Source organism: Lissotriton helveticus, chromosome 9 (genome assembly GCF_964261635.1).
Source record: "Lissotriton helveticus chromosome 9, aLisHel1.1, whole genome shotgun sequence".
NCBI classification, from domain to species: Eukaryota; Metazoa; Chordata; class Amphibia; order Caudata; family Salamandridae; genus Lissotriton; species Lissotriton helveticus.
In genome coordinates, this window is record NC_136070.1 from 443,058,321 (window position 1) to 443,081,254 (window position 22,934).

Consider the following 22,934-nt stretch of genomic DNA (forward strand, 5'->3'; position numbering starts at 1 on the left):
TTCCCGCATTGGCCTTGCCAGAAGATGAAAGCCCTACAGTAATGAAAACTCCATACAGTTGACGTTTTGTGCCAGTTTTACAGTAAATGTGAACAGCAAAATTGTTCTGCTATATAAGCATTGTTTGAAGTTTTAATGCTTGCTAATACGATTTATAAAACATCATTTTTCAGTGGTAAGGTTTGTTTAAGATTTACAGGACGTTTTCTGCGCATTTTAAAATGCAGCAGAGCCTGTGCCACATTAATGAGGAGGCTTAAAGAACTCGAATGTTATATTGCGGTGAAAACACTGACCCAGGGAAAGAATGATGGAAAATCCTAGAGTGCAGTTGTCATTTTCTCTGGTTTAAAGTGAAAGTTAAGGAAGCCTGAGAATTATAAGATAGGGCACGCACGTCTAAAACAATTATCATGCTAGGGGCGGCTAGTTTTACTCTGGCATGTTAAAGTACTATGAATGCTCGGAAAAACTAATTGTACACTGAAAACCAAACCTTTGCAGGCGGATATGCACATATGTACAGGAAAAATGCTGACACTCCGTGTGTGCGAGCCAATGGCTTAAGTGGACTGACCATTGCTGTATTCTGTGGTGGGCAGAAGACAATTGTGATTGAACCTAAAAATGGCCAGTGGATGAAGAAGAGGGCTGGATGAAAGCCCCTTTTAAGTAAATATATGTATAGTTTTGTAAATGAAAACTTCTTAGCTAACGCCAGATGTAAAAGCATGCAAAATATAACTCCCCAAGTAACTGACTAGCAAAAGCAATCAAAACAAATAGCCGGTTTTTAATGTTAAAGGATACATTTAAAAAATGTACTTTGAACAGCTTTGTCACTGTAGAGAAAGGAATTATTTTTAAGCTGATGTGAATAATGCACACAGTGTTTGTGCAGCCACAAAATAACAATGTAGTAGACCAGCGAAGCCAAGTGACTAAAGGCTCTGTGTGTGTGTAGTGTGTATTTCTTTTTTTTTTTGGGAAGGGGGGGGGAGGAGACTAGCCAGAGACAGAGTAAGAGATGTTTGTGTTTATATTTCTGTGCATCTTAAACATCATGTAGTAAGTATTTTCACACTCGTATACTCTGATATTGTACTGTGCTTTCTAAACAAAATCTCTATGATGTGTGGAACTCCAGTTTTCTGTAATGTTATCTCTGGCCTCAGTCTATGAGCAAACGCATGTTCTCCAAGATGGGATTCACCCCTGTCACTCATGATTTTCTCCCCCCGCCACACCTCTCCTTGAAAATTCTGCTGCACACAGTCAAACTGAAATGTGTCTGTTTATTTCCACTGTTAGGCTGAGGCACACAGAGCAAGCTATAGTAGCTAATTTCCCATGTGAAGTGCCCAAGACACACATTCATCAGTCAGGAGATTCCAGGCACTGGGTTGCGAGATCTATAGGCTTATAATGGCAGTTAGGAGATGAAAGGGAGAGGACCAAGAGGCCTTTAGGATGGCTGTTGAAAACCAGCTTGATGAGAAATGTTTGTTCTGGTGTTTCTGTCAAATAGCCCTCATTGCAGCAACAGATGACATCTGGATAATCCTTTACAGGGGAGGAAACAGCAGCCCTCATCCTTCTAGGCCTGCCTGCAGCCTTCTACACCATCTCCCACACCACCCCACTCCATCTTGCTCAAACAACTCCTTGAAATGGGCATTTAAGGGTGCACCCTCAAATGGATCGCAAAAAACACAGTTGATGGACAGAATGTAGAACAATGTCATACATTCACCCCAGTACAAGGATCTGGGCCTAAATCCATAGTTTATTTGCACTCCACACCACCCTGGGTTAGACACTGGCTATATGCAAATCAGCTCTGACCCTGTGCCTCATGGGAACAGTCCAGTCCGAACTACCAAGCCATGTCTTTCCCAGAACGGAATCAAGCATCCAAAGACCGGTTTCTGGCTATCAGCCTTCATCAGCCTGGATAGCTTGACTCCAGTGGTGTGGAGAGCCTGGGACTCAGGTCTGAGCATACCCAGCCCACTCGGGGTGAAAATTGCAAAAAACACAGTTGATGGACAGAATGTAGAACAATGTCATACATTCACCCCAGTACAAGGATCTGGGCCTAAATCCATCGTTTTTTTGCACTCCACACCACCCTGGGTTAGACACTGGCTATATGCAAATCAGCTCTGACCCTGTGCCTCATGGGAACAGTCCAGTCCGAACTACCAAGCCATGTCTTTCCCAGACCGGAATCAAGCATCCAAGGACCGGTTTCTGGCTATCAGCCTTCATCAGCCTGGATAGCTTGACTCCAGTGGTGTGGAGAGCCTGGGACTCACGTCTGAGCATACCCAGCCCACTCGGGGTGAAAATTGCAAAAAACACAGTTGATGGACAGAATGTAGAACAATGTCATACATTCACCCCAGTACAAGGATCTGGGCCTAAATCCATCGTTTTTTTGCACTCCACACCACCCTGGGTTAGACACTGGCTATATGCAAATCAGCTCTGACCCTGTGCCTCATGGGAACAGTCCAGTCCGAACTACCAAGCCATGTCTTTCCCAGACCGGAATCAAGCATCCAAGGACCGGTTTCTGGCTATCAGCCTTTATCAGCCTGGATAAATAAGTCCGATAAATACCGGGCCTGATGGGTAACCGTCAAGGTGAGAGACGGAGTGAGGTTAGCTGCGAGCACGCGGTCCAATCTGCTATGGGTGCCGTGTGTCGGGGTGTAGCATTTGTAGAGCTTCTGAGTGGGATGACAAGCCCGCCACACATCCAGCGCCCCAAGATTGTGCATCACGTCCCACAAACGCGCCGTCATACGAGGCTTAGTGCCCGACCGGGGCGGATGGCGGTCTAGCTCAGGGTGCAATATGCAATTGAAGTCCCCAAACCAAAGGAGGGGAGCATCCAAACTAGGGGCCACAAGATCCTGGATCCAAGAGAAAAATTCCGGATCATAGACGTTGGGGGCATAGGTGTTAAGCAGCAGGAGTTCCTTATCATCCAACCTAAGTCTCACCAATAGGTATCTACCCTCCACATCTGCGTCAACATACTGAACAGCTCAAGGAATCCCCGGTGCCACCCAGATGAGGACCCCCCTAGCATATGTAGAGAAGGAGGAGTGGAAGATCTGGCCCCTCCACTTCCTAGACAGGCGCTGCGCTCCGTTGTCGTCTAAGTGGGTGTCCTGTAGGCAAGCAACTGAAATCCCATGCCGTTTAAGAAAAGTGAGGACTCTGTGTCTCTTAGTGCAAGTACCCAATCCACGCACATTCCACGTTAAAAATTTAAATCCCATGTCCAACTATCACGCCCACACGGGCCACAGTAGAAGTACAACATGACCCGCCCCCATCCGGACCCCACAGTATTCAGAGGTAAAGGAGGAGCTCCACGTGGGAACCCTCCACAAATCTGATTCAACATACACATGATGCCAACAACAACTTCAGCACAAACCCCAACCCACCCTCCAGCAACCCCAACACCCGAAACAGTCGCAAAAACAGCTTCCCCACCCCCACCCACGAGCGAAAGGATAGCAACAAAGAAAAACGCCACCCCGCCCTTCCCCTGCCAGTGCCAGGACGTACACAGCCACCCCATACAAACCATGCAACACACACACACACACTTCAAGTCAACCCCACCCACCCTCCCTCCCAGCTCCCCAAAGAGTCCAAGGACCCTAAGATAGATCCTGGGCATGCCCATCCATCTCCATTTGCATGGCAGGCAAGTAGCTATTCAAGGTAAAAGTTGGCCCCGATTTCCCCCACCGCCACATATGCCAAAAGGGCTCAAGTCTACCATCACAGTCTATATATCCCAAGTACTCAGGAATAGCAAGGAGTTGCGGCAGCTTACCAAAACGTCAATATGAGGTTTCACAAGCGGTGAATCTCCACAAACATAGGAACACGTACATCAAGACAACAAGTCATTCTAATCTTGGCTCAGGGAGGGCCGTCTCCGGGACCACCGGGATCGTAGAGTCCGTGGCCAGCGGTGTCACCTGTAGGGTGTCTGGAACCAGGACCGCACCAGAGGGAGATCCCTCGGGCGATCCCGGCTCCGCTCTCAGGGGCGATACCTCCATCCGAAGAGCACCATCGGCCCCCACCGTAGGGCGGCCCCCAGGAGATCCACGGGACCCAGATCGGCATCTTCCCCTCCCTCGGCGGCGTCTCTGTGGTCTGGTCCCCCAAGTCTCACGGGGGCCACCCCGCTCACCCGGGGGCAGGTCATCACCCCTGATCTCAAGCCACTCCCATACCTCTGCCGGCGTCTCGAAGAAGTGCGCACGGCCCTGGGAGAGCACCTTGAGTTTAGCTGGAAACAACAGCATATACTGAAGTTTCATATCACGGAGTTTTTGCTTAACTCCCAGGTAGGATTTCCTCTGTTCCTGCACTTGTTGAGTGTAGTCAGGGTATATTGACACGCGTCTGTTTTCAATCATGAGGGATTCCGCTTCCCTTGCAGCTCTCAAGATACAGTCACGGTCTTTATAGTTCAAGATCTTCGCAATGAGGGCTCTAGGGGCCTCGCCCGGGCGCGGAGGGGGGACAAGGGCTCTATGTGCTCGTTCCACGACGAAGACGCTGGACAGCCCCGACGGGCACAGGTGGGTACGGATCCAGTTTTCTAGGAAGCGTTCTGGGTTTCCCGCCTCTAATCTTTCCGGCACTCCCAGGACCCGTATGTTGCTTCGGCGGGCCCTCCCCTCTGCGTCCTCAGCTCGCCTCTCCAAGGCTTGAGTGGTAGATGTAAGTTGCGCAACTGTCTTCTGCAAGGAGGCCACCGCACCCTGCAGTTGCGTCATATTGCCCTCTGCATCAGATACTTTATCCGCTACTTTGTGGAGGTCAGATCGGAGTAGATTCACATCAATTGAGACTGTCTCTATTTGCCGCTCCAGGGCAGAGTGAGAACCCTGAATGGCTTTCAAAAGTTCGGCTCTAGATGGTTCCGCAGGGTCTCCGCTACCGTCCTCGGGGCCCGTCTGGCGCGTAATCCTCTGCGATGGCAGACGCGGGGTGGTGTATTGAACTATAGTGTTGGGTTGAGAGCCCTTCGAGGACCGATCCTTGCGTGCCGCCATTCCACTATCTGGACGTTATACTGGACTACTGTGTTCCCGAGTACCCAGCCTCGGCTCGCCGGCTTGGGGAGGAGGGCACAAGGATGTCCAAACCACGGCCAGGCAGCGGAGAGGTCGCTGCTAGACACACGTCAATTAGGACACAGGGTATGTTCAATGCCAGTCAGGCGACACCACAGCAGCGGCAAACAATGGTAGCAGGCCCTCGTCTTCTGGGACTCGCCAAAACCTCTGCCGTGATCAGGGCCCAGTGTCTACCAAAGGCCGGCCGGATCGTCCGTCTACGCACCCCTCCGGGGCCTCACCGCCACTAGTCATCCGCAGTTCGGGCCCAAGGGCTCCAGGGGCACTCCTCCAGGCAGGCGCTCACTGGCCGGTCAAGCCGCACTCAGGAACTCTCCTCTCGTATGCGGCTACAGCGCCACCTGGGAGTAAGCCATCCAAAATGGCGGGCAAGCGTGGATCAGGCGCCAGCACCACTGCCGCTCGCCAGGTGCCTCGCCCCACAACCCCCTCAGGGGGGGTGTATTTCGGCGGGGGGGGGGGGGGCGCGATCCGGCCAGGGGTCCAGGAGAAGCTGACCACCCAACAATCCAGGCCCGCCAGGGCAGAACACTGACGGGGCCCGCAGCGCCGTGCAGGGTCTCCAGAATTGAAGGCGGGATCAGCACCCGGCCGGGCCGCCACAACAGACCCCTCCGTCAAGGAAGGTCGGGGGTTTGGGGCCTCCAATCACTGGCTCCAGATGTGCCCCAGCGGTGCACCTCAGAGCGCCGACGTCCATCAGGGAGCCCCTCGTGCCAGGGGCTATCGCGCGTCCACGCCAGGCGGGTCGCGCAGCGAACGGCTCCCGACCTAGGCCCAGACCGCGGCGTCGCGTAGATCAGAGCGACGCCGCGCACGCCGACGGCGCCACCTCCCTTGTTTTCAGCCGACCCCCGAGTCTTTCCGGCGGCCCAGAGGCTCCTGGCGAGTCAGCGAGGGTTCCGACCACAATTTCAGGGACTCCGGCAGCCCAGGCAGGATATTAAAGCAGGATTCAGCGGGTCCTCGGGACGGAGCTGGTAGAGCTCACGTCCTGTCGGCCATGTTGCTTGGCCACGCCCCCGGGGGGTGGCCTCATTACACCTCTCTGCAATGCAGCCCCCTGGCGCATACTGGAGGTTCAAGGTGGGCTAGTTGGCCCCCAGGGGCCCCCAGTATGCAAGGGGAATTAGTTCCCCCTCTTCAAACATGCACGGGGGCTGCGTTGCAGAGAGGTGTAAAAAGGGGCGTGGCTTCATTACACCTCTCTGCAATGCAGTCCCCTGGCGCATACTGGAGATTCCGGGTGGGCTTTCAGGTCTTATATTGTTAGGAATTAGCATTAAAAAAAACTTTGAAATTCACTGAAAAAAACATAGGTTTCAGGCCTTATATAGTTAGGAATTAGCATTTAAAGAACCTTTGAAATTCACTGAAAAAAACATAGGTTTCAGGCCTAATATAGTTAGGAATTAGCATTTAAAAAACCTTTAAAAATTCACTCAAAAAACTCTAAGTTTTAGGGGTGTTATAGTTAGCTGGACATTTCACTCATACAAAACCATTGAAATTGCTCCTGTACTAACTATATTTCGCGCACCCGCAATCCACTGCTGATGATGTCACATATTACATCATTCATGACATGGTCAGTGACATCACTGATGACATCTCAAATGACATCACTGATGACATCACTGATGACGTCATCCACGTGACAATCACATACACTAGTAAAATCTTTCATCACTCTTTGTAAAATACAGAGTATCATATTTGAATCCATTGTTACAGCAATACAAGTATCTAAAAACCCACTCAGTGATTCATAGATGTATACACACATCTAATCACTTACCTGTAGATTCACTCATACATGCTGTCAATGAACAATAGAACACTATCAAAAATACTTATACACCTAAATCGACATTACACACCAGCACACATCCTATTCACATATGAAGTCAAACTACTCACTTATGCAAACAATGGATCATACTTGCATATTTACTTAGCTACACACTTATACAAACACAACTTCATCTATTCATTTAGATAGTAAGTCATACTTAGTGAATTAGAAAATCATTATTACAAGTATAAAGTTATCCATACAGTCACTCACACAATCATTGAGTCTTATGTATACTTATTAATATACAACAACTGACACATACACTGCCTTTTATTTTTCTAGTTTGTTGGGACATGTACCATTGAGAAGTATATTTGCTCATCACCACACCCATAAAGATATTCACTCACCCAAACAACTGTTAGAACATGTAGTTTTAACTTCATATATCTAGTGAATCAACTATTCACACATCTTTGGGCAGTCACCCCACCCCCCACCGAACCACACACATATTCACTCTCCCATACAAATACTCAGTTAACTAATCAATAACTAATACAGACTTTCACATAGCTAGTAACCACTGGAGAGCCAGTTTACACAACAACTGACAAAGTGATACAGATATTCAAACAGTTTAGTCACTATCCACTATATTTAGTGAGACACTATAAATTGCTCAAGTAAACAGTCAATTACACTGCTACTAAATCTTCCATCCAAATATTTATTTTTATATATCCACTCATTCTTCAATGCAAATTGCTATATATATAATGCATATTTAAATAACGAAGCAAACCACATTCACTGGATGATGTCATCAGTGATGTCATCAATGATGTCATTTGAGATGTCATCAGTGATGTCACTGACCATGTCATGAATGATGTAATATGTGACATCATCAGCAGTGGATTGCGGGTGCGCGAAATATAGTTAGTACAACTAACTATATGGGGAGCAATTTCAATGGTTTTGTATGAGTGAAATGTCCAGCTAACTATAACACCCCTAAAACTTAGTTTTTTGAGTGAATTTCAAAGGTTTTTTAAATGTTAATTCCTGACTATACAAGGCCTGAAACCTATGTTTTTTTCAGTGAATGTCAAAGGTTTTTTAAATGCTAATTCCTAACTATATAAGGCCTGAAACCTATTTTTTTTCAGTGAATTTGCAAGGTTTTTTAAATGCTAATTCCTAACTATATAAGGCCTGAAACCTATGGTTTTTTCATTGAATTTCGAAGGTTTTTTAAATGACAATTTTTAAATGTATTAATTGTTATTTTTTTTATACTGATTTACTACATTTTTGCAGGCAGGTGTTCAGAGGGCATGCCCCCTTTTTACAACACTCTGCAGCGCAGCTCCATGGCGCTTACTGGAGATACCTGTTGGAATAGTTCCCTCTAGGGGACCTCTGGATTGAACAGGAATTAATTCCCTAACTTAAACTGTGCAAACGCACCCTGTAGAGTGTTCTAAATTGGGGGATTAAGTTCCCTTGCATACTAGGGGTCCCTGGGGGCCAACTAGTCCTCCTGAAACCTCCAGTATGCGCCAGGGGGCTGCATTGCAGAGAAGTGTAATGAGGCCACACCCTTTTTTACACCTCTCTGCAACGCAGCCCCCGGGCATGTTTGCAGAGGGGGAACTAATTCCCCTTGCATACTGGGGGTCCCTGGGGGCCAACTAGCCCACCAGGAGCCTCCAGTATGCGCAAAGGGGCTGCGTTGCTTTGCCCCGGGGGGCGGCGATCCCCGGGGCAGTGTGGGGGGGATTGGGCACTTCTTTATTACTATGCCCCCGTGATTCAGTCCCCCGGGGGGTAATTTTATAAAAAACAGACCGGGTTTAAAAAAATAATAATTTGGGCCTTTTTTGTCCTTGTGGGACCACCTGGGCAGGCCTAGGGGGTCAGGGTGTGTCTACCCTGCCCCCTTTTTGTGTTCTACACATTTGTTTTTCTGCTTTCTTGTGCCTCGGTCTACCGAGCACAAGATGGATGCCATCACTTCCTGGTTAGAAGTGTTGACAGCCAACGAGCATGCAGCTTTCTCGGGAAGGCATGCTGATTGGCTGCCACTGTCTGTCAACACTCCAAACCAGGAAGTTTTGGCAGCCATCTTGTGCCTCGGTAGAACCAAAGCACAAGAAAGCAGTGAAACAAAGGAGGAAAACCCACAAAGGGGGCAGGGTAGAAGCACCCTGACCCCCTAGGCCTGCTCAGGGGGTCCCACAAGGACCCCCAAGGCCCCCCCACAATTTTGTTTTAATTTACGGGGTGGGCGCACCGTATGCGTACCTATGCGAGGTACGCGTACGGTGCGCGTGCCCCGCGATTTAAAAAAATATTAATAATGTTGGGGCCTTGGGGGTCCTTGTGGGACCCCCTGAGCAGGCCTAGGGGGTCAGGGTGCTTCTACCCTGCCCCCTTTTTGAGTTCTACACGTTTGTTTTTCTGCTTTCCTGTGCCTCAGTCTACCGAGGCACAAGATGGCTGCCAACAATTTCTGTTTTGGAGTGTTGACAGACAGTGGCAGCCAATCAGCATGCAGCTCGCGCACGCAAAGGTACGCGCATGGTACGCGGACCCGTGCACGTACGGTGCGCGCTTATAGATATATAAATTTATAAGTTCTTGTATAACTAAGTATGTGTTTCTATAAGTGATCGTTTAAGAGAGTCAGTCTGTGTATGTTTGTGTGAATAGCTGTATATGCAAGTAAATGGATGTTTGACAGTTTATTTGCATGTGTTAGTATGTGTGTAAGTAACTCTATGGAAGAGTATCGGTGTGTAACAGGATGTACAGGTGTATGAGTACATATGATGATTGAGTACATGTCTGAGTGACTATATAGAACTGTTGGTGAATGAGTGGATGTGGAAGTAGATGTTGGAATAGGTTGTTGTAACTGGTATTGGTATCTCCATTTTCTTGAACATTTTTGTTTCTATTTTTGAATGTGTGTATTAGAGTGAGAGGAGGTCTGCCACTCTTTCACAAGGATGATGTCATCAGTGATGTGATTTGAGATGTCATCAGTGATGTCATGAGTGATGTCACTGACCATGTCATGAGTGATGTAATATGTGACGTCATCAGCAGTGCATTGCGGGCGCGCGAGTTAGAGTTAGCTGAACTAACTATAACGGGGGAATTTCAAACGTTTTGTATGAGTAAAATGACCAGCTAACTATAACTGGTGTGAAACCTATGTTTTTTTCAGTGAATTTCAAAGGTTTTTAAAATGCTAATTCCTAACTATAACTGGTGTGAAACCTATGGTTTTTTCAGTGAATTTACAAGGTTTTTTAAATGGTAATTCCTAACTATAACGTGGCTGAAACCTATGGTTTTTTTCAGTGAATTTCAATGGTTTTGTAAATGATAATTTTTAAATGTATTAATTGTTATATTTTTTTATACTGTTTTACTACATTATTTTAAATTATTTATTTTTAAATATTTTATTTTTTAAATTACATTACATATATTTAATATACATTGAAAAAAAAAATGTTTTCACACCTCTGCAACGCAGCCCCCTGGCACTTTTGCAGAGGGGGAACTAATTCCCCTTGCATACTGGGGGCCAACTAGCCCACCTCGAACCTCCAGTATGCGCCAGGGGGCTGCATTGCAGAGAGGTGTGATGAGGCTATGCCCCTTTATACACCTCAGTGCAACGCAGCCCCCTAGCGCGTTTGCAGATGGGGGCCTAATTCCCCTTGCATACTGGGGGTCCCTGGGGGCCAACTAGCCCACCAGGAGCCTCCAGTATGCACCAGGGGGCTGCGTTGCTTTGCCCCGGGTGGCACCGGTCCCCAGGGCAGTGTGGGGGAGATTGGTGACCCCCCACACTTCTTTATCACTATGCCCCCGCGTTTAGTCCTCCCGGGGGGTAATTTGAAAAAAAAAACAGACCGGGTTTTAAAAAAAATTGGGGGACCTCCTGGGCAGGCCTAGAGGGGTCAGGGTGTGTCTACCCTGCCCCCTTTTTGTGTTCTACACGTTTGTTTTTCTGCTTTCTTGTGCCTCGGTCTACCAAACACAAGATGGATGCCAACACTTCCTGGTTTGAAGTGTTGACAGCCAATGAGCATGAAGCTTTCTCGGGAAGGCATGCTGATTGGCTGCCACTGTCTGTCAACACTCCAAAACAGAAATTGTTGGCAGCCATCTTGTGCCTCGGTAGACTGAGGCACAGGAAAGCAGAAAAACAAACGTGTAGAACTTAGAAAGGGGGCAGGGTAGAAGCACCCTGACCCTCTAGGCCTGCTCAGGGGGTCCCACAAAGACCCCCAAGGCCCCCAAAAATATATATTTTTTTAAATCGCGTGGTGCTCGCACGGTGCGCGCTTATAGATATATAAATTTTTTCAAATTCGATTTTCTCAACAACTACTGGAGGGATTTACACCATTTAAAAAAAATGGCGATCTGCGAATCAGACTCTACCATCTTGCCAAATTTTGTGTAATTCCGTTCAGCCGTTCGGGCTGTAGCCGTGTCTAATCGTCCTATGGAAATTAACATGGGGAAAACACGTTTTGGGACCCCCCTTTTTTTCTCGGCCCCCGCTTGACGAATCTACCCGAGACTTTCTGGGAAGAAGCGGAACGGGCCATCTTCTTTGAGAAATTCGCGAAGATTCAACAACCGGCGCCAAAGTTATTCCCAATAGAATGTTGCGGATTTCCTATGGAAACTAGGTCCTAACTATATATACCTACTGGCGACCGCCAGTAGGTAATATATATGTATATATGTGTATGTGTATATGTATGTATATGTGTGTGTGTGTGTGTGTGTGTGTGTGTGTGTATGTGTATATATATATATATATATATATATATATATATATATATATATATATATATATATATCAATCAGTAATGTTCCAGTTAGATATATCCGACTGATTCAAATGAGAACAAAACCCTGTACTTGTGCAAAATTATAAGCAACGTCAATTAAAGGCTGTTTTGTTCTTTTTTTTAAACGCTTTCTGAACCTGAAGTGATTGAATATAGAGGAATAACAACTGTTGCTATGATGCCCAGATATATTCAGAAATTCTTTCTTAGACTTTTGGGATTCAGATTAAAACCATGTACCTTTATAAATAACTTATTTGTGACGAGTTTCAATATTTGTTTAAATGCATTGATATTTTATCGTGTATTTGAGAGAAATGGTAAGCAGGAAGATTTTCTTATTTAATTGTGGCTTTTACTTTCCTTGCAGTAAACTTGAAAAAAAGGAGAGTGATTATATTAAAAAGTATCGGTTGCTGGAAGAACAGGAATTTCATGCTTTGAGCTATGAGAATGCAAATAATGAAGCAGGTACTCGACGGAATGGCTTGTTTTATTTTTGTGTTTTAGCTGTCTTATGTACTTACATATATGTTAAATGGAATGTTGGTGGTAAAACACATATGCCGGCGTTCATACCCACGTGTCAAGCATTCTTAGCTGGGTGGGTGCTTTAATTTTTCCACCTATTTCCATTATTTATTTAGTAAATTAATGCTGTACATTATCTAGTATGATATATTAGTAATATTTTGTAAGCTTTGTTCATTTGTGTTTGATGCAAACACTGAAACTAGAGAGCAAATAGAGAATGAATGCCACGTTTTAAGAGGTAGAATTTGTTAAAGTACTTGGGGTATATTTCTTGTACAGATGGAGCATTTCACAAAGCCCAGTGAAACCATGCAGAATTAAGATGTGTAAACTGTGACATGTTTGTGCCAGCGGCCATCTACGCTAGAAGCTCTACATCATGTCCTTCTGTCAGAAAGCAGTGTTTCTGCACATGGTATTTTTAGACTCTTGTTAGGCTTGTGCTTTTACAAGGTTGAGTTAAACTGGGCCTTTCGTGCCCTGAGAAGTATTGTGCAATATCGTGGGGCCGTTCACCGAGTGAAGTTTCTCAGCTGCCACCCTCTTTTTAAAAATGTATTTATATCAAATGCTGATTGTTCTGTTAGACGACGCTGTGTGGCACTCCGTTGTTCAAAGCAATTGAGACTGCAGGGACAGGCCTTCAAATACAATTTCACTGGTTTCTTGTCACTGGAACAATTGCCACACAGCGCGAGACAAAATGAGGTACTTAGAGATCTAACACTAGTCAACTACTAACAGAAGGATGTTAAGCAGTTCCCAAACTGGGAGTCCTCTCAGCTGGGTCCGTGAGTATCGGTGTCCTGTTTGATGTGATGGATGCATATGCTACATATGGTAATTCTTGAATGGGTTACATACTACTACTTACACAAAATCCAGTCGTCCACAGGGAAGGGAGGTAGTACAAGTTTTAATCTGAACATCAGACATTCCTTCTCATTTTATCTTATGGAGCATATTCTGTGATTCCCCAAGAGAAAATCAAGAGAGAAAATAGTTTACTCTAAAACATGGCTCATCAAATCCCAGTAGTGGATTCGAATTTTTCACAGGGTAAAATCACCTTGGAGCAGACAGCAATTCCTAAAATTAGTATGTTACCACCAACAAAAATTGTTATTTCGACTTAAATCTGTTATCACCCTCCTATATGTAGTCCTTTTTTTGTGCCCTCATAAACCAGCTTTCACTGCGGTAAGATATCAATAGAGACAATGCCCCCTGAGTACTGTGATGGCTGCCACAAAAAGTTGTCCATGTTGTGGCCAGCCATTCAGGGGACAGGGTTGGTTTGGAACTGTCCACATGCTCCTGGGAGTCAGGGTGTGCTCACCTTGCCCCCCAAATATTTTTTTAAAATTCATTTTCAGGTCACAAGGACCATATCCCATGTGTCCAGTAATGCTGCCTAAACATTTTGTTCATGTTGTGGCTAGACAATCGGGATTAACAGGTGCCTTTTACCCAATCAGAGCATATATGGAAACCAATCCTTTAGGTATCACTAACTTTTTCTGGGAAGTAACCCCTTCATGCCTACTCGAGTGTCTCTTTAAAAGCACATTTCTCAAACTACTGAATGGATTTACATCAAATAACTTGGTGCACACTATCTGTAAACTTTTTGCCAAACATAGTGTAACTCCAGCTGTTCTTTCTGCTTCAGAGAACAAACCGTGGTGTGGGAATTAAAATATGAAATAGATGTTTTGAAACCCCCTTCCCAAGTCTCTCCTAAGCAGCGCATGCACTTCATTAACTGTCCGAGACATGCTGAATCTACTCTATGGGCTTTATGGTACACCCATGTTTATAATTGGTTAGTTTGTGTGATTTTCTAAATTCCTTAAATTTTATTGGTAAATCGTGGGCTTTTGTTGTATGTTCCCTCCCATGGCTACTGGCCCTGTTACAGGCCTTATTTCACTACTTGCAATTTAAGTTAGTTGGCGCACTATTGTTTGCGATTGCCTCAGCTCGTGTGTTTGAATTGTTTTGTTGGTTGGCTTTCCGAGTCAAACGCTGGCAGCTGATGTTTTCTGCTTCGCCCATCACTTAATCTCCCTGTGCCATCCCGCACACCACCACACCCTTCCCTCAACAGTGCTTGCCCGCCCCCACAACCTCTGAGAGGTCCCTACTCCTGACAGTGCTTCTTCAGCTTATCTTATCTTGGCTTGGCAGAGTCGGTAGCTCTGGATGTTAAACGTTTCCATCTAAATTAGATCAGCTGACAGCATTTCCATGCGCGTCCACACAGCGGGAGCTACCGTGCACCCTCATCCACCCAGCATGTCTTTCCTGTGGTCGCGTATTTTTATTTTTTATTTAATTATGCACAGCAACTCTTTGTGTGCACGAGGCTTCTCGCGGGCATCACGCCACCTCCTCCATGCCTGTGTGAACTGGCCTGAGTCCGTTGGTGTGTAGGAAGATGCGCTGCCCATAACTTAATGTGCATTTTATTCACAACGTAATTCATTCTCTACTTCAAATATTGAAACTACTGTCATGTAGTTCCCACTAATCTGTAGGACCTGTACGTTTGTTGGACAACAAGCATTGGGCGAGGTGCCTAGACTGATTCTGGGCAGCCCACAGGATATTTTGGCCTAGAGACCAGCTAGCTCACAGTGTCACCATAGGCCCCCTTACTTACCAGCGAGAGAATTGTTTCTGGCAAGCACTGAACATGACAACCCTGATCCCCTCAGAGATCGTGGTAACAGATCAGAAATTCTCTCTGTCACTTGTGCTCAGAGAAATATGCAGAAAACACAGAGGGACGTTTTAAATATATTTATTGAATCAACGTTATTCTTTTAGTGTAAACAAAGTAGTTTCAGAAAAACGAATTCATCATTGTCTTGCTTGCAAATATGTGCAAAAGTTCATGGCAGAAATGTTTTTTTTTTTTTGAAACAATTTTTATTGCAGATTCCAATGCAAGTATTACAGTATATTTGCAATTACGTTTGCGCGGGACCCCAGATTCTCACATCACGTCCAGGCAGTATGTACACAGCCTTATAACCCGCATCCCTGAGGCCGGGTGGCGTTCATCGCAATCAGTGCATCCTCTCCACTACTAAGCGTCAGCACGTCTAGTGGTCAACCGCCATCTGCTTTTAACTTTATATCAACAAGTCCCCCCCCCCTCCAGCATCTAATCAGTGTGTATTGGGATCCTTGGCATCACTGGGACGCTACCCCTCCCTCCCCCTTCGCACTCCCCTCCCCCCTCCCCTCTGGTGGTCTGTGGTGTCCAGTGCCTGTGTCCGGAAGTAGTATGCTGAAGTGTGTTGGTGAGCTACGGAGTTTAGAGTGAATCATTGAGTGTGTGTGTCCGTGGTAGGTGCAAGGGATGGCGCCGCCTCCCCCTGGATCCCTGGGTCTACCGCTTCCCCTTCCTCCTCGCTCTCCACTGCACTGTCCCTGAGTGCCTGGACTAGGATTTCCCATGCCAGTGCCGTTTCCTGAGCCTTCTCGTTGGACCCCCGTCGTGCTAGTTGGTATCTGATTGTGCTCTCTGCCGCTGCCCATTTCCAAAACTCGGTCAGCCATTTCCGGTGTGTCGGCGCCAACTTTGATTTCCATCCCCTGGTGAGCTCCCTCTTTGCGATAAGTAGCCCCATGTCTATGAATTTGCCCGTCAGTTTGTTTTTGCGTGTGTGTGGAAACCAGTGTAAGAGTGTAGTCGCACTATCGTATTGCAGATCCCTGTCTGTGACCTCGTTCAGGGTGTCGCCTACCTCCCTCCAGAAGTTCTGCAGGTGTGGACAGCCCCTCAACATGTGCAGTAAGTCCGCACCTAATAGCGCACACCTGGGGCACGCTGCGTCCATCGCGCCAAAATATCGTGATATTTTATGCGGGGTAAGGTAGGCCCTATGGAGTATATAGAGGTGTATTAATTGGAAGCGGGCGTTTCTGGTGCTGTTCCTGGTTCTCCGAACCAGTTGAGCCCACGTCGTGTCCGGGATTTCCCTCTGCAGGTCCGTCTCCCATTGGGTTTTTAGACGCGTTAGAGGCTGCAAATTATCCTCGAGTAGCCTGGAGTGCAGACATGTAACCGCCTTAAACGTCCCTGCAGCCATCATCGTGTATTGGCATACTGGCGATGTTGGGGGTTCAAGCAGCCCTTCCCCCCAGTGCGCTTGGATCACGCGTACCACGGCCGCATGCAGTAGGTAGTCTCCCCTCGGGAGGTCGTATTGCTCCTGCAAGGTCTGGTATGGCACGAGCACCCCATCAGTGTATAGGTCCCCCACCATCTGCAGGCCAGCCTCCTCCCAACCTTGGAGGTTCGACCAGTCGCCGCCATGTGGAAATGCTGTCAGCATACCTAGCGGGATTTCAGGCGCATATGGATGGGCAGGACCCGCCCGCCTCTGCATGCGATTCCAGCAGAGCCTCAGCGTCCGTTCTTCTTGGGACAACCCTCTGAGTGTGAGTTTCTGCTGTAAGGTAATATACGCCAGTACGTGGCGGGGGGTGCCTGTGTCCCTCTCCTGTTCCGGGCCCCGGTATACCCTTGCCACCTCCTGCGTGAAAAACTGTAGCTGGGCAGCTAAATAATAGAGCTCAAAGTCCGGGACCGCGAGTCCGCCCTCATTCTTTGGGCGGGTCAGGGTCGCCAGAGCTATCCTCCGCCTGCCAGTGCCCCATAAAAAGGACACCACCTGGGACTTCAGGCGTCGAAAGACACTTCCCGGTATCCACACCGGGAGAGTCCTAAAGAAGTACAATAATCGCGGTAGGGCAATCATTTTAAGCAGCGATACCCGGCCCGTCATGGATAGCGGAAGAGTAGCCCAAAAGGTCATGTTACCTTGCAACGTACGGATACAGCGGCCTACGTTGCCGTCTAGCAGGTTTGCGGGCTCATGGTAGATATGTACCCCTAAATAAGGGAGACAGTCCGGCTCCCAGCGGAGCCTGGGACGGGCCCAAGGGCACCGCTCCGCCCTCCGGAGTGGGAAGAGGCATGTCTTTGCCCAATTTACTCTCAGGCCCGAGACCTCCCCAAATCGTGCTAAAAGGCTCTCCGCCCCCTCCACTGCTTCCTCGGCGTTGTCCAAGAACAACAGGAGATCGTCCGCGTACAACGAAATGTAGTGGTGGGTATCGCCAACTTCCAGCCCCCGGTAATAGTCACCTCTCCTGGCCAGCGCCGCTAATGGTTCCATCGCGAGGGCAAATAACAGGGGGGAGAGCGCACACCCCTGTCTAGTACCTCTATGCACTTCATAGGGATCTGATATCAGCGCCCCTATCCGAACCCTAGCTCCAACCGACGCATAGAGCACCGCGGTCCATCGCACATAGCCCTCACCGATACCAAATCTGTGCATCACCCTATACAGGTAGCACCAATCCAGGCTATCAAAAGCCTTCTCTATGTCGATCGCCATAACCATAGGGGCTCTGGCGAGCGGTGGGGGGTCCGCCACGAGCCGCAGCAACCTGCGGATGTTGTGTGACGTGTTTCTGGTGGGTATGAAGCCCGACTGGTCCTTGTGGATCAGGTCCTGCATGTGGGCCACTAACCTAGCGGCCAGTATAGTACTCAGTATTTTATAATCTGTCGTCAGCATCGACAGTGGTCGGTACGACGCCGGATCAGAGCCGTCCCTACGCGGTTTTAGTAGGGGAATCATGATCGCCTCGCGCATCGAGCGGGGCAACTCCCCTTTCTCCTTTGCCTCATTGTATACGGATTGGAGTCGTGGTGCCAGGACATCAATATATTTACTATAAAATTCAACTGGTAGCCCATCTACACCCGGTGTTTTATTGCGCGCCATCCTTTTTATGGCCCCTCTAATTTCCGCCAATTCAATCGGGCCCCCGAGGGCTTCTGCTTGTTCCTGCTCGAGGCGTGGCAATTGGATCTCCGATATCAAGGCGTCTATCATCTCGGCTCGGTCCACAGTGTCCCTCCCATACAGCTGTTCGTAATACGCCCTAAAACAACGTAAGACGCCCGGCTGGGTGTTGGATAAAGTGCCATCCGCATTCGTCAGTGAAAGTATCGGAGCGGCGCCCCTGCTGGGGTTAGCCAACCAGGCCAGGAGTGTCCCAGTCTTATCTCCCTCAGCAAGCGCCTTAGTCAGGTATGTTTTATAATCAAAACTACGAAGGCGCTCCACCTCTACTGCCACTGCCTCTCGCGCGGTGCATACCCTGTCCTGCAATTCGGGGCGGTTTGGCCGCTGTTTCTCTACTGCCCGCAGGGCCCGCTCAGCCTTGTCTAGGTCATCCACTAACGTCCGCCGTGCACCCGCAAATTTCCCTATGCAGTGCCCCCTCACCACCACCTTCAGCGCGTCCCACTCCACGGCCCTGGATGAGGCAGTTCCCTCATTCTCCGCAAAGTATTGGGAGACCCTTTCTTCCAACGCTCCGCTGAACGGTGGGTCGTCCAGTGTATCTGGGCGAAGCCGCCATGTCGGGATCGGTGAGACTTCGTTCATCCAAGCGAGCGTGAGGAGCAAGGGGTTGTGGTCCGATATCGTGCGTGCCAGGTACTCAGTCCGGGCAACCGAGGGCATTACCGAGTGCGAGCACAGGAAAGCGTCTATGCGGACATGGAGGTCGTGTATGCCCGAGTAGAAGGAATAATCCCTCTCAGTTGGGTGCTGTGCGCGCCATGCGTCCGTCAGGTCCCACCTCCCCTGCCAGGTAGATCTGTGTTTCGCTAGTCTGTGTACCGGGGATGCTTGCAGTGGTGGGTGCGATCTGTCCAAGGCGGTGTCCTCTATTGAGTTGAAGTCCCCCCCCATCAGCACCGGCCCAGTTAAATAAGAGGCCAACAGCCTGGATAGCCTGGTGAAGTATGAAGCCTGCTCCACATTCGGTGCATAGACGCTACAAAGAACAATCTGGCGACCCCTGAGTAAGCCCTCAACCACTACATATCTCCCGTCTGGGTCTACCGTGTGTCTAGTGACCTGAAAGGGAACCGCCGCCCGGATCCAAATTAGTGTCCCCCTGGCAAATGCAGAGTACGTGGTGCAAAACAGGTGACCCCTCCACCGCCTTTGCAAAGCGACCCCCTCTTTTTTAGTTAAATGGGTCTCTTGCAAAAAGGCAATATCGACCCCCCTACGAACAAGGTGGGAATGTATCTTGTGCCTCCTCGTCATTGAATTTAGTCCCCGCACATTCCAGGACACACATTTCAGCGAACCCATATTAGCCATTGCCCCAACTCATTCGATGCAGTCCAAGAACAGTACTCATCCGGACACCAGACACCATCCCGCCCCCCCCCATCCCCAACGCCCCCCCCTTCCCCCCCACCCCAAACCCCACCTCGAGTCACCCCAACTACTCCAGGCCCCCCCACCCCCAGAATAGGACCCAACTGCAAAGTAGTCGCTCCCATCCAAACCGGTGAGCAAACGTGCCCACTAAACTTTGGAGATCGCAGTAAACACCACGGAGGCCTTAAGGGCCCTGTGGAACGTGAACTGGCTACCGACCCTTGCCAACCCCGTCCCCATACCCCTCCGCCCCACAGTACTCAATGCGACTCATAAAAGGAAACATCTCACAGTGGTCTGTCCCAGTGTTCGTGGAGGCGTCGCCTTCAAAGTTACAGCTCTCCGCGATCCCGGACAGCTGTCAGGGTTCGATGATCTCCCCAGAAGTTTGCGGCGTGACCTTCGGGCCCCTGGCGCCTTCCAATCCCGACAGGTCTGTGTCCGAGCCCGTAGCCAGGGCCTCCGAGGCAGAGTCCCTTGCCGAGAGTGCCGGCGCCGTTCCCGACACCTCTTGTACCGCCTTTAGTGCCGCCCTCCGTTCTTCCTCCGTTTGCGAGGTCGTCGGCCTCCTGGAGCCCCGGCCGCGGTTACGAAGCCTACGAGATCGTCTGGCGGAGTAGTTCTGGCGCTCTTCCTCCGCCCGAAACCTGGCTCCGTCCGTTCCGGCTTTGTAGGTGTCCCACCAAGTCCACGCCTCCGCCGAGGTTTCAAAAAACAACGCCTTCTCGTCTACAATCACCCGGAGTTTGGCCGGAAACAGCAGCGAATACTGCAGCCCCTCTGTACGCAGTTCCTTTTTGATAGAGAGGAAGGAGGCACGCTGTCTCTGGGTCTCAAACGTGTAGTCCGGGAATAATGTAACTCTGCTGTTATCCACTTGAAATGGGCCTGCCTCCCTGGCCCGCTGCAGGAGCCAGTCCCTGTCCTTGTAGTGGAGCAATTTGATGATCACTGGGCGGGGCGGCAGGCCCTCACGCGGGGGTCGGGAAGGCACGCGGTGCGCCCGCTCCAAGGTGAAAAAGGGCGACAGGCCCTCCGGGGCAACCACAGTTGTTAACCAGTCGGTCAGGTAGCCCACCATGTCCGTGCCCTCTTTTTTTTCCGGAAGGCCCACCAGGCGCACATTATTCCGCCGACTGCGGTTTTCTGCATCCTCTGCTCTCCTCTCCAGGGCCTGTATCCGCTCCATCGCGTCCGTGAGCCGCCCCTCCATTGATTTTTGTGCCGGCACCACATCTTTTAGGGCATCTTCTGATTCCTTGACCCTGTCCACCAGCTTCGCATGGTCCGCCCGCAGAAGCCCCAACCCTGTTGCCACCTGACCAATATCCTGGTGCAGCGCCTCCTTCGTGGCCGCAATGGCGTCAAGTATCCGGTCTTGCATCTGTTGGAGCTCCGTTGGAGGCCGCGATGAATCGTCTGGCGTTTCCGTGGATGGGCCCCCCTCTCCTTTGGGTCCTCTAGGTTTCCCCATCCTTCACCCACAGAACGGGTCCGGGCCCTCAAGACCTGTCGGGCAGCGACGATGTCCCCGGCAACAGGCGGGTCGGCGGCCCCTCGGTAGCTCCGCCACCGGCCCAACGTCCAGTGGCGCAACGACTCCGCAGGAGAGGTCCGTGGGGATCAGGTCGGGCACCAGTCCTGGGGATATCACTTCGGAGTCACACAGTGCGCCTCCACCGCCCGAGAGCCAGGGGTCCGCTCCGGGGTCCACGCAGCAAGCACCAGCCCTCTCTCCCAACTCAGCTCCTCCTCAGGGCGCCCGCGCCATGCAACAGTGGTGGGTCGGAGCCGCCTCCACCCAGAGAAACAAGCAGCCAAGCCCCGACCAGCTCCCCAAACTTTCAGCGTCCCGCAGGCGGGGGGCGCTTCAGCAGAGCACCGGGGTGAGGCAGGCGGTCTCAAGCGGTCACTCCCAGCCCCCAAGGTCGGGGTGCCGGCAGTTCCAGGTGGGTCTCGCTCAGATCTCGAGGCCGGGCCGCAGCGTCTCAGGAGGTCTCAGCCGGTCTCTCCCAGCTCTCAAAGTAGGGGCGCCGGTAGTCTCAGGTGGGCCTCCCCCCACAGCTCGAGGTCGGGGCGCGGCGGCCCCAAGCAGTTCCAGGCGGGCCTCCCCAAGGGAAAGGACGTGGTCCCCAGCACACAGGAGCTCTCCGACCCAGAGTCGCCCGGGTCTAGCGCGTTGGTGCGGCGGCCGGATCCGAGCCTCTGCAGGGCTCACTGCTAAAGGTAGCGCCACAGCCCAGACGGGTACAGGGACCTGAATCACCGGCCCCGAGACCCGGATCCAAAGCAGGCCTCCAGGGCGGGGCTCAGCTGCACCGGGGTCGGCTCCTCGCTATGGGCAATCCGCCAGGGCCAGGGATCGGGCAGCAACCACCGGAGTCCGGGCCGCAAAGCCGGGGTCTGGATTACCCGTCTCGCAGAGGGGGCGGAGCCTCGTCAAAGCTCCGCTCGCGACCGAGCCGCACACCGCCCTCAGGGTCCGCCGGTACACCGGTCAGCTGCAGCCTCCCCTCAGCAGTCAGATGTTGCGCAGCTCTCCGTTCACGGGTAGTAGGAGCCCATAAGCGGACTCGCGGCGTCCTCCCGTCTTCGCAGGTCAGGCAGCCGCCATCTTGCGCTCGGAGGGCTCGGGGGATCCTCGCTCCGCAGTGTCCTTTGCGGGTGTTCCCGCGGTCCGCCACTCCGACCGGGACAGACCTGAGTAATGTCTCCGGGATCGACCCGATTTCCACGGGGATCCCGGGTCCACAACAGGATAAACGGCGGATGATGGGCAGAAGGGTCGGGAGCCTCGTTAGGCTGCGGCCGTCTGCATCGGCTGCTAGCCACGCCCCCATGGCAGAAATGTTATTGTGAAAAGAGGACAGTGTAAGAAATGAGCAGTTTCACTACATGGGCCTAACACAGGAACATAACACCCACTCCTCATACTAAGGGTCGATGTATAAAAGCTATCTAAAAAAAACCAACCGGCTCTAATGAAACACATTTTTTTTTAAAGTTAAAAAATTACTCTTAAAATCATCTAAAAACAAGCTTCCTTTTAAAATATTCATTTAAAAGCCTTAAAGTCGTTATACTATTTGAAATTCCAAGCACTCACAAAGCCATGGTACCGAGAAAAAGAAAAAGCTTTTTTGATTCATTGTGTTTAAGAAACAGGACAAAATGTTCCCTCAGAGAAAAAGCCAATTATTTGTATTCCGAGTGGTCGACTCAACATTGCAGTTGCCCACAACTGCAGATGAAAGTC

The 22,934-nt window shown here is 49.9% G+C and overlaps 1 protein-coding gene across 2 annotated transcripts in view; it reads left to right on the plus strand.

The window, feature by feature from the left end:
• Nucleotides 1-22,934, plus strand: part of TDRD9 (tudor domain containing 9) — a 2,642,469-nt gene that overhangs the window by 366,105 nt on the left and 2,253,430 nt on the right. For both annotated transcript variants that reach the window (XM_078660267.1, XM_078660268.1), the window contains exon 2: nucleotides 12,241-12,341. In XM_078660267.1, coding sequence (XP_078516393.1) covers nucleotides 12,241-12,341 — 101 coding nt within the window. The remainder of the gene's footprint in view (nucleotides 1-12,240; nucleotides 12,342-22,934) is intronic.